The 12679-nt window shown below is 33.9% G+C and overlaps 1 protein-coding gene across 1 annotated transcript; it reads right to left on the bottom strand.

Moving 5' to 3' along the window:
- Positions 1-10211: 10211 nt before the first annotated feature.
- Positions 10212-12370, bottom strand: LOC144562104 (dof zinc finger protein 2-like). Its single transcript, XM_078311265.1, has 2 exons — positions 12205-12370; positions 10212-11471 (listed from the first exon to the last, which is right to left on the bottom strand). The coding sequence occupies exons 1-2, from the start codon at positions 12229-12231 to the stop codon at positions 10524-10526; spliced, it is 975 nt and encodes a 324-aa protein (XP_078167391.1). The 5' UTR covers positions 12232-12370; the 3' UTR covers positions 10212-10523.
- Positions 12371-12679: the final 309 nt, after the last annotated feature.

Below are 12679 nucleotides of genomic sequence, written 5' to 3'. Positions count from 1 at the left end.
GATTCGCCCTTAATTTTAAGCATTATTTTTATTGATACCATTACTAATATTATTGAATGGATCTTATAAAAAAAATTAAGTTTATATTAGTCGAATATTTAAATTATGAGAACTCAAATGTCTCATGGCTTCATGCTCCAATCATACTTCAATATATTTATCTTCAATTTCAAAGTTCAAACAGACGATCTGAACCACTCAACATGATATCAACGTTAAAATATGATTGGAGAATAAATTTCATATTTTTTGGATTTTTTTTACTATATTTTAAGATAGTTACAAAATCATTGTTTTTAGATGTTACACAATGTTCTAAAAAATAATGATTTTGTACATATCTTAAAAATTAGTAAAAAATTTAAAAACATATAAAATTTGATCTCTAAGCACATTTTAACGTGTATATCTAGTTGAATGATTCAGATTTTTTTTGTTTGAACTTTGAAATTGAAGATAAAAAAATGTTAGAGTACAATTGGGGCATGAAGCAATGGAGCATTTGAGCCCTCCTCGATTATTTACTAAGTATAAGTCTATTTATTATTAAGGTAACACTAAATTACGTATATTGTTTTAATTGGTCGGAATCAATTCCATACTTTTTCTAGTAGTATTTGGTATTTGACCCCTTCACTATTAATTTTTTTCCGGTTCTACAGTTGGTCAAGAATTATTGTTAAATAAACTTTTAAGTCAATTAATTGAACTAACTTCATTAAGTTAAAATTTAGAGATGGGGGCAATGAAGATATCAATACATTAACACCCTACAAATTTTAATTTAATGTTCATCAAATAATTCAATATATGTTTGATGTGTTTAGATAACCTAATTGCTTAGATTCTTTAGGATCGTTTTGAAATGCTAACATTACACATGTCACTCCATATATCCATTGAGTGATATTTAGTAGGTAGAGCAGATTTAATATTATGACTGGGGTCCGGCTAATTTGCTGCCGGCAGCATTTTAGTCGGAGGTGCTGCCGGTTTTTTTTATTTTGTGATGTCCAAACGACAAATTCAAACCGTTAGATGTTTAATCTATATTATAATCTACTTGGAGACCAAATTTCACATTTTTTGGAATTTGTGTACTTGCAGAAATTTACTGAAATCAACGGTTTTCAAACCAGCTTAATAAATAGTAAAAAAATTCCAAAAAATTGTAAAATTTGGTCTCCAAGTAGATTATAGTATAGATTAAACATCTAACGGTTTGAATTTGTTGTTTGTACATCACAAAATAAAAAAAAGGCCGGCAGCATCGCCGTCAGAAATGCTGACGGTAGCAAATTAGCCACTGCCTTATGACTGATATTAAAATGAAGAGCCCTATCATATATATATATATATATAGAGTGTGTGTGGCAGCTATTGTTAAGATATCAAAAGAGAGAGGTTGGCTACTCTACTTACATAAGTATATGAGGGTATATGTTTATAAGTTATTTTTGCATTTTCAATATCAAAATGGTCGATCTGAAGTAATCAACATGTTCTCCATATTAATACATGTTTGAAAACGAAATTTTATATTTTTTGAAACTTTATTTACTATTTTTTTAGAATTTTTCAAAATAGTATTTTTCAGATTTTTTTTTTTTAGTTTTTTTACCATATTAAAACATTGTTTTGAAAAATTCTAAAAAAGTAATAAAATAATTCCAAAAAATATAAAATTTCGTTTCCAAACACGTATTAATATGAAGAACTTGTTGAGCGCTTCAACTCGACCATTTGAACATTGAAAATGCAAAAATTACTTATAAACATATACCCTCATATACTTGGTAGAGTAGTCAACCTATTTCTCTATGTATAAATGAATGTAAGAGTATACAGATTTGAATTCTTTTTTCAATTATCCAACTCTAACAGTGGTCTTAAAGTTAGGTGAGATCAAATCCCAGAGCTCCTGTTTGTACTCAATGGCAAGCATATGATGAAATCTTTCTCATCTGGCAAATACTGGCGCAGAATCCAAATTTTAAGTGCTGTCACACGCAAAGGGAATCTAATCAGCAGGCTGACTGTGTTGCAAATCAAGCCAGGATTCATCAGTTTAGTTGCATGGGATTTACATTCCCTCTCTTTGCGCAATAGTTATAAAACTGAGAGCTATTACCTTTTTCACATCTATCTGGTAGGCTTTGTTGTAATATACAAACCTTGTATAGTTTTAGGCTGTAATATATTTATGCCTACGGGCTTCTCTCCCTCAAAAAAAAAAAAAAAAGTTAGCTGAGATCAAACAGGGACCGATTATATACAGCGAAATATAAAAGAAACATAAGAATAAGGGATCAAAAAAGAGGCGCATATGATTAAAAATAGAGAGAAAAATTGAGAAGAAAATAAAGCGATCAGTAACCGCACTTGATGATTGAAAAACGAAACCACAGAAGAAAAAAAAATAAAGTTTTTTTTTGCATTGAGCTAGAAAAAATCATGATAAAAAATGAGTTCCAAATAGTACTTAATGATTATTATAATATATTTTTCTATAGTACTTTAACCCGATTATCTGATTTCGATTAATTTGAGTAGGATATGGTTTTAAAAATATAGTCGGTTAAATTATAGATACGGTTACAAAATTATATTTTAATATCCGATCCACAACTGATATTGTAATCGATAGGATATGAGTGTGATTTAATTATCCAATCCAAAATCAAATCCGACTCAATACCCGCATTAATATTTGATACAATATACAAATTTCACATATTAATAATTAAGAGTAGAACTAGGGTGTTCTTAAGTTCACCAAGGTGTTTGGTGAGCTTAACTCAAAAATCTATTAAATTGGCTTTAAACAATAAATTCAAACCATTGAAACCAATTTACTCCACGAGTGATGAATTTACATGTAAAGTTTTTATAATTTTGAATTAATTTTGTATAAAGTTAAGTGGTAAAAAAATGTTCAAAAAATGAATGCACTAAAATTAATTTAGAAACCTTCCAATTTTGACCGCTTGACTTTATACTAAAATAATTTGAAAACTTAAAATCTTTGCATGTAGATTCATCACTTGTGAATTAGATGGATTTCAACGGCTTCGATTTGTCGTTTGAAACCAATAAAATATATTTTGGAGTTAAGCTCACCAAACACCTTGGTGAGCTTAAGAACAACCTAGTTTTGCTCAATAATTAATTCCTTCAAACTCCGTTCTTCGTGAAATTTTTGTCGCTTTGAGAGTCAAAACTGCAGCCTAGGGTTCTTCCTAGGGTTTTACCTAGGTTTCGTCTCTCTGTCACTTGCACCGTCGCCTCTATGTTGCTTGAAGCGATGGCACTTGTACCGCCGCCTCTCTTTGCCACTTGCTCCGCCGCTTTGTCTATCACTTGTACCGCCGCCTCCCTGTCGCTTGCACCACCGCCTCTCTATCACTTGCTCCGCCTAGGGTTATATAAATTTATGTGAATTAGGTAATAAGTGTTTAGTTTTTGCGATGATGATGTTGTGTATTATTTTGTGCTACTCTCTGTCTTTTTTTCTTCTCTTTTTGTTTAGAGGTGACTGTCATGGACTGGTTGATTTAGTTCTCATTCTAGTTTGATTCAGTGCCTTCTCAGCTGATAGGTGAATGTCTTGATCTAGTCGATTCAATTCCCGAACTGGTTTGGATTCAGGGTCTTCTTAGCCGTAATATGCATACAGAGAAAACCATCACTAGGTTACTATCACTCTAATCAAGCAAGGATGATCAATCTGCGTCCACAGGATGCACATACCCTTGTGTGTTTTTAGTTTTGTTTAGCTGTATGTTTTCACAAACACTAGTTATCTAATCTTATGTAACAATTGATAGGGCGCATAGCCATAAGCTCAAGACAAGGGCCTCCAAACCAGTCCCTTAAACAAACCAACAGCTTGAATAGGCAAACATAGATTTGGGCTGGCAAGGCCCAAATGTCACGGGCTTGTTGAAGATCCGTATAGGCTGTAATATGTCTAAGATCTCGAGATAGCCCGACCCAAACTTGAGATCACTAGTATGGAGTGATCTCTGCAACAAACTCCGTACGAGCTGTCTCGTCAGAAAAAACTGTCAGGCCCCCAGGTCGGTACGCTACGTGACAGTAAAGGCCTGACCTATATAAGGCCCAAGGCTGAGCCTGATAGGGGGTTTCACATTTTTACACACACTAGAGGTATCAAAGGTCAGAGTCTGAATGCCTCGTACACACACGAGTCCAGCCCGAGAGTTGCACCTAGCCACCTCAAGGGCTAGCACGTATCAACAATTACTTTGTAACTTTTTATATCAATGCAATTGCCTACGGATTTTCAACCAAAAAAAAAATCCTTCATGGATTATAAATCAAAATTCACGCACTCACTTTCTCTCTCTATTTTTATTTCTTTAAAAAACTTGGTAGCAGCTATTAGTGTATTGAAAATACCCGCCCGGGTTGGATCCGGATCGTACCCGGGGCCGGATTTGGAATGGGTAGGTGGGTAACTCGGGTAAGGGTTAAAACGGGCCGGAACCGATTTTTTGAAGAAAAAAAACCCGTGATAATCCGGACTGTACCAAACTCGGACCCGCCCAAAAATTCAAATTTTAAAAAAAATTAACGGTTTTAAAATAAATAATTGATTTAAGAAATCAATAAGTTAAATCTATTATTTTAAAATAATTCATAATTTTTTTTAAAGTAATTGATTTAAGAAATTATTTATTTATATTTTATTGTTTTAAAGTAATTAATTTAAAATATTTTAAAGTAATTGATTTAAGCAACATTATTTTAAAATAATTCGTAATTTTGATTTATATTTTATTATAATAAAAATTACTGAGTTCAAATATGCAATTATGTCAAATGAATTTTGATTTATATTTTATTGGTTCAAAAAGCAAAAAAAAAACAAAAAAAAAAAACCCGGACCGGACCCGTATCCGCCCGAACCAACCCGCGGACCCGTGCTACTCGGGGATTGAGCCGGGTAAGAGTAGGGTTTTTAAAAATAAACCCATGCTACCCTACCGAGCAACTCGCGGACCCGAGCAACACTTGCCCGTGCCAACCCCTCACCCACGCGGGTTTGACTCGGACCCGCCTGGTCCGGCCCATTTTCAATCCACTAGTAGCTATCAAGCTTTCAACGCACTCACCATCTCTCTCTTTTTGAAAAACCTGGTAGAGTGCCTAGGTCTTTCTGTTTTTTTTTTTTTTTTTGGTTCTTAGGTCTCTCTTGCAGAAAGATATGCAGGTTGATTTATTTCAAAAAAAAATAATCATTCAATTGTTGCAGCTAATTATATTGTGTATCTAATATGATTTTTTTTTTTTAAGTTTGATAGGCTATCAAGATTAAGGTATCTGAATATTATATTTCTATGATAACTCTTCAGTACTAAAATTTCTGGCCCACATTACAATCTTTAAAAATTAGATAAGAATGTATACGATATATATATACGCCTGGAGTGAACTATGCATATTACGATTTGTTACTGTGCTACGGCTCTATATTCGAGTTTTCAAATCCTAATGGTCGATCCGAACCGTTCATCTCGTTCTCCATATTAATATGTGTTTGGAAACCAAATTTTACATTTTTTGAAATTTTTTTACTATTTTTTTAGATTTATTGAAAATCACTGTTTTTGGATGGTCCAGAATTTTCAGATCAAGTGATTTTCTAAATATCTAAAAAAATAGTAAAAAATTTTCAAAAAATGTAAAATTTGGTCTCCAAACACATATTAATATGGAGAACAAGATGAACGGTTCGGATCGACCGTTAGGATTTGAAAACTCGAATATAGAGCTGTAGCACGGTAACAACCCGTGATATGCATAGTACCATAGACTCACTCTATATGCCTGTCTGGCGCTTCATTTAGAGATCATTGAATTAATTAATTGCTCTCTTAATTTTGCAGCATCAATTTCTTACCGGCCACTGATGAAAAGAATTGATATTCTATCTCTTAATTTTTGGAACCATAAAAAAAAAGAAAATTAACATATTTCATTTTTAAAAAATTATCTCACCTTCAATATTTTATTTTTTAAAGGGTTTCTCAAATCTTTGTGAATTGTGACATATACCCGTTGTGGATCAAATCCACTCCAGATTCGAACTGGATCTGATAATTCACAAACAAGTTATGGGTACCTCTATATCCATAATCGAAATATTGGATCTGAAATATCTACTATTTGTCGTAGTATCCAGATCTGAACCCGAACCGGTCTAAAACTAATAAGTACATCGATTAAGTTCGAACCTGAACACTTTTAGAGTGCGGATCCAAATATAATTGTATCCGGACCCTACCCGACCCGATAGCGCCTCTAAATTTTTGTAGTTAGTATTTGTCTTTCATTGGAAATTACACTAAAATTAAATACATTGATTAACATTAACCTACACCTTTAAAATGGGAGTAGTTGGGTCTGTTGCGCACGCATGACGGGGTCTTTAGGTATCAATATTGGAATTAAAAATTAATTTAAGAGAAACACGATAACTAATCCAGAAAAAAAAAAACTTTCCTAAACAATAGCGAAAAAATCGCAAAATTAATCCATTGCTCGTTTCCAAATTTATTATTTCTGTGCACAACTTCATATTGATGGAACTAGCTAGCAGCTGGTGTATACGTAGGCAAAATCTAACCAGAATCGATCAAATGATCAGTTCAATCCGATCCAACTTAAATCTAATTAGATCCAATTTTTTTTGAAAGACAAACTACTATGAACTCAAACCGACCAAATCCAATTCCTAATTCGATAATACGTACGTGTGTAATTAACGACGACTGTCATAAGATGACACCTTTTGCTAAAAAATACCAACAAGAAATAAAATAACATAAAAGCAGAAAACTTTTAAATGATTTCTGTTTGAAAATAAATAACCGCGGACAATACATCTAATTTTAACCTCCACTGTCTCCACCAGTGTTTTAAAATGCGGTTTTGTTCATGCATATAGAAGGTCACTGCATACCGTATATGTGGCATGCGAAAGTACATATGCGGTTTTACTATACTTTGTTAAAAAACTATAGATAAAATAAAATTAATTTATATCTAAAGACTTGTTTAGTCTAGTGTTTTGTGCTCTCTACTATATTATAAAGGTTATAGATTTTAATCTCCTCCACTACAAAATAATTTTTAAGCTTTTTTTCAAGTTCGCATGAACTTGACTGTATGATATTTTGTATGCGAAAGACCACTGCATAAACATATGCGGTCCATGTGACTACATTTTAAAACACTGGTCCCCACACATATTGTTGCTTTTACCCAAACTTATAAAGTGCATTACTGATTTGCATCTGTTTCGAACGGAACTTAGCGTGCATGATTCATGGATAATTAGATACATATAATCCGTCTCGTAATTAGTATTTGTACATTGGCGTTTTGCATTAATCATGGTTTCATCTGATTATTCCATTTTTGATGATTTCAACCGACTGATGTACATATGCAATGTTGTTTTAACATTACTAAGGATAAATATTTTATTTCTGAGGAGAAAAATGCTATATGCTGGCTTTGGTTGTAGTGCTACAAAGCAGGCTTTTGTTTTTTCTCACAAAGAGTGCACTGTGCATATACAATGCCTTTGATAAAAGATAAGGAGGAAGGACAATAATATATCTGACAAGATACTGGTTTTAAAAGCACAAAAAGAAATGACGTGCACAAGGAGTCGCAGACTCGCAGGTCTCTAAAGCTGCAGCATTTGAAGCTACATGCAATTTCTTATTTCTGCGATATTCTCGATCATATGTTGATCTAAAATAACTACTGATGATTAACTACTATCAATATTACATAATTACAAAGTCACACAGAAAACTTTAATGTGCAGCAATGTACGACTCCTTTAATCACTAAAACCATTTAAATATGGTCATGCATTGGAGTTGTCAATTAATTAAACGAAGAAAGAGGCGAAAGAAAACAAAATAGGGGAATAATTCATTTGGCACGAATCCCTAGAAGAATGTTTTGAGGACCCCACCATCCATTTACTAAGGTAGAAAGACAGGTAAGAGAAACTCTTAATTATAAAAAATGGTTACAGATATAGTGGCCGGTAAATAAATGATGAGGTCTTTAGCTTTTGGTTGAACAGTTGAGGTTTTGTTATAGACGGTGGGTTGGAAAAATAGGGTAACTATTGCATTGCATGTGACAAACACAAAAACTATCTTTATATTGAACCACTCCGTACAAATAATATATAATGAAGCGTGGTAGCCATTATAAGGATTTATAGCCACTGAGTTCAAACATACATTAAAGATAAATCATATAACTTTTTTATAAAAACTGTGGAATTATATATTCATATGTAAAATTTTCAAATAGACTATGTTTTTCTATAAAAACAAACCTCGGTAAAATGCCAATAAGGAAACTCTATAGTTATTGCAAATTATCTTTTCTAGTTTTGTCATCAATTAATTGTAGGTATATATCGTAAATGAAATTGACAAAAAATGCATCATAGGAAAAAACTCGAGTATATTTTTTCTAGTTTTCTAGTTTCTTCTTCACTCATTTTCAACTCTAGCTTGTTAATATATTTATAGATGCATAAGTATATATATATGATAATATTTTTATCATAAAACAATCTTTTATCAATTAACAATAATCAATTAATAATGATTGGCCATATTTTTAATATACTGGATCAGACGAGATCTTCTTCATTTTTGTGTTAATTAGACACACAATTAATTGCGGACAGATCAAGAGCAGACTTATGTTATGTTTGATTTTGAAATACAAGTATCATATATTTACTATGGCCCTGTTCGCACCGATCGAAATGGGTGTGAGTACAGGAAAAGTGAAAATTTAAACTGTTTTTTACTGTAAAGTGTGCAGTCATATTTTCAGTTTGCTTTTTACTGTTCCCAGTTAAAATTAATATTTTCCAAGATTAATTATATGACTATTGAAGCTACGACTGCACACTTTAGCTAGTTTTCAACTATATATAACAAAAGAAAATTGAAAATCTGTATTGTTTTGCACCTTATATAATGTACTTGATTCTTCTTCGAGTTATCTATTACTGAGTACCAAGGTAAGTATTCGACATGCAAGTGACAAAACAAATGTCATCACTAAATGTCATTTCAAACTGTCGAATGTTATTTTCGACCTGCTAATATGCAATGACTTCAAAAAATATTCATATATACACATAGAAGTATACCAATGACAATGAAGACCTTATTCCCTAACAGCCACATGAAAAACAACTTAATTTTACCTCCACGAGGAACGAACTTAATTATACAAAGTCTAAAACTGTGAAACTAGAACCATTTTGTTGGATGACAAATTCTTTATATTACAAACACTTAGCATATGTTGTAGAGAGGACATTCACAAATGTGTGTGTGATAGGAAATGCAATTTAGTGGATGACTATATCAGTGACTAGTTTTTATTTATTTATTTATTTTTGAAAATCTATATTAGTGATTAGTTAAAATTGAATATTCTATGTTTTATTTCAAGTAAATATTCTACTTCCTCGGTAGTTTCTCATAGGGTTATATTACAAAAGTTTCCAAGTGTACTAAAGACACAAATATGACAAATCAATGGACTTCACACAAAAGCTCATTATATATTATGCTTTAGCCTACAGAAAGACATGATGAGGATAGGAGGAGGAAGTACCTTTTTTATAATATATAGTTGCACTGGTACGAGTGCCTGCCATACCCACTTCCGAATGGCTCCTAACAAAAATGATAACACCAGAGCATGTGATGGGAAGTCATTGCTAGTGTGCTGGTGTGTTGTCATGACACACACTGATGACCGATAACCGAGTCTCACTTCACTCAATTCTTCTTAGTGCTTACCCGGCTGGAAGAATCTTGGTTGGAATGGATGCATGATGAGGACATGACCTCTGATACATGCACCTCTGCACACAAAATAAAGTGAGAGAAACATGCCAAGAAAAGAGCCAAAAGCCACATGTAACAACAATACTTCATTAAACTCAACTCTATCGTTTTCATCACATCTCAATAAAGAAGTACACAGCCAGTACTAATGTCTGCTGAAATTCATTCCTTCTCAAATTAAAGAACTATGATTCACAAATCACATGATCTAAAAATCTTATTGGAGATAAAGATATTATATAAATATATAACCATTCCAATATTATAGTCCAAAACCAACTAAAGGTAAACAAAATATTCAAAATAAAGTCGAAAGGGAAGGACAAGAAATTTGGGCGAATTCTAAACATACCTTTTTCCATGCTTTTAAACAAACCATGCATGCTTAATTCTACTATGTTAAAAACTAGACAGTAAATAAATAAACACGCCATTTTGAAGCCAACCTAAAAAAAAAGAAGCTTCACAAATACCTACATACATATCCATGCACGATAAAACCAAAAGAAAACAGCGAATGTAACTAAATTAAGTGAAAGGGCATAAACTGTTAGTTTTCTCCACCTCATTTCCATGATTTTTCGGTGGTTACCATGAGGCACCATTTCCACTTACGCCATCTCCAGTTGCACCACCTCCAGTTGCGCCACTGCCACCTCCTAACATGGTATTCCAAAACAGACCTTGTTCTTTGTTATTACTTTCATACTCACTTGCACTGCTTGAAATCACAGGCTTCATGTCTCCAAAAGGAAATAACAATCTACTTCCATTCCCCGTCTCTTGCACTGAAAAACCACCTGCAACTGCATTTGCACTACCTCCAGCACCTACATCAAGAGAAAATGCAAGTGTATGTGGAGGCCTGAACTCGTGCTGCAACCCAAACCCAGTTGTGTACTCTGGTACCGACATCGGCACAAAACCAGTACCCAAGCTCCCTGAACCAATACCACTCCTCAGCAACTCCATAGCAGAAATTGCACCAACTGAACCATTAGCACCGTTGTTATTACTGCGAACAGTACTGCTCTCCAAGCTGGGGAAGCTAAACTCCGATACTGGTACAGTGTGATGGTTAAAAGCCAAATTGAGATCCTGTGCTTCATGCATAAGCTTCCTTGCATGATTTGATATAACTGACGAAGGTGAGACTGTAGTGGCAGCGGATGTAGAATGAGTAGCAATTCCACCAGCTGCACTTGCTGTAGCTTGAGTTGCAGTTGTAGAGGAGGGTCTCTTGTTTTTCCTAGAACCACCACCAACTGGAACATTTCTAAGGGATCCACCTTCGGTCCAGTACCTCCTACAAGTCTTACAGAAGTATCTTGGTTGTGTGAGGCTGTAGTTATTATAGTAACAGAACTTGGTGTTTGTTGAGTTGCACCGAGGACAATTTAGTGCTTTCTCTTTCTGAGGTCGTGCTCTCCTTTCCATCAGCTGTGGCCTTTCTTGGCCAAGTGTGTTTCCTGCAGTTGCACTTGGGTTTGCACTCGTAGGTACCATCTCCTCCATGGGCTTCACAAGTCCAAGCTCCTGAGAGAGAGATCATGACAGAAACACACATCATTATAGGAAATTAAGATCACAGAACAAATAGCATTATAGCTAGATGTTTAAAGGAGATTTGAGAAAGAGATAGAGAGAGAGATATATAGGATCTAAAACGATCAAAAGAAAACAAACAGGAGGATACAAGACAAAGGATTAAAGTGTCAAAAAGGATAAATAAGTGGAGGAAAAAAGTGAAAGGAAAAGGATGAAAGAGAAGCCAAAAGAATTAAACTCTTGTTGTTTGTTATTTTGTATGATACTTCATCAGAAATATATGATGCTGCGGTTGCACCTTTTGATGCCTCTCTGCTTTTGAGAGAGAAGATAAAAAGGAGAAGAAAAGTAAAGGTAGATGGAAGGGAAAGGAAGGAAAGAAGAGAAAAGAAAAGAAAAGAAAATAAAAGATAGAAAAAAAGTGGTGTGTGCTGCTTTCAACGATTAAAGGAGGGGAGGCATACAAGTGACAGGAATTAAAGCCTTAAAGCAAAAGAAAAGTTGAAAGGAAAAGAGATAAAAGAGATGATACAGTTCTCTTCTCTTCAAACAAGATAGATCTACAAATTACAAAGCCATGGCTTACCCCTGGCAACTCCAATACACACAACCGAAAAATCCAAACGATCTGCTACTCAATTCAAACAATTGAACAGAAAGAAAAGAACCTGAAAACAAGGAAAATAAAGCTATATATGAAAGACCTTTCTTGTTGACTTACGTGATGAGGCCAGTGGGCTGTATCCATAGAAATCTGTGTATGATTTGAAGAGGCACAGAGGGGAGAGAGAGAGAGAGAGATGAAGGAATCGTCTATGCTAAGCAAGGAAATAATGTCTAGGGTTCTGAATTGTTTAGTGGAATTATGATATCATCTGCCCCCCTCTGATATGTGATATCTTGCTCTGTGCAGCGAAAGAGGCTTGAATTGATGGTGGATTCTCAGAAAATAATATTTAATTCCTAATTTGTATTTTAATGGTAAATGTATCTTATTAGGTCCGTCCTTTGTCTGTAGTTGTTTGGCTGCGTAGCTATATATATTTATCTGGTTCCATTTTTCTTCCTAGGAACAAATTGAGTCAAGCACCAGCTTTGAAGGACTCTGGAACAGTTGGGTACTCAAAAAATTGAGCGCATATCCTCTGAGATACCTCATATTTTGCGAGACCGACATGTCCGGTGCCTATTCGGGG

This window comes from Carex rostrata, chromosome 11, assembly GCF_964058835.1.
Source record: "Carex rostrata chromosome 11, lpCarRost1.2, whole genome shotgun sequence".
Taxonomy (NCBI): domain Eukaryota; kingdom Viridiplantae; phylum Streptophyta; class Magnoliopsida; order Poales; family Cyperaceae; genus Carex; species Carex rostrata.
The sequence above is the reverse complement of the archived record's forward strand: the minus strand, read 5'-3'. Positions and strand labels throughout refer to the sequence as shown.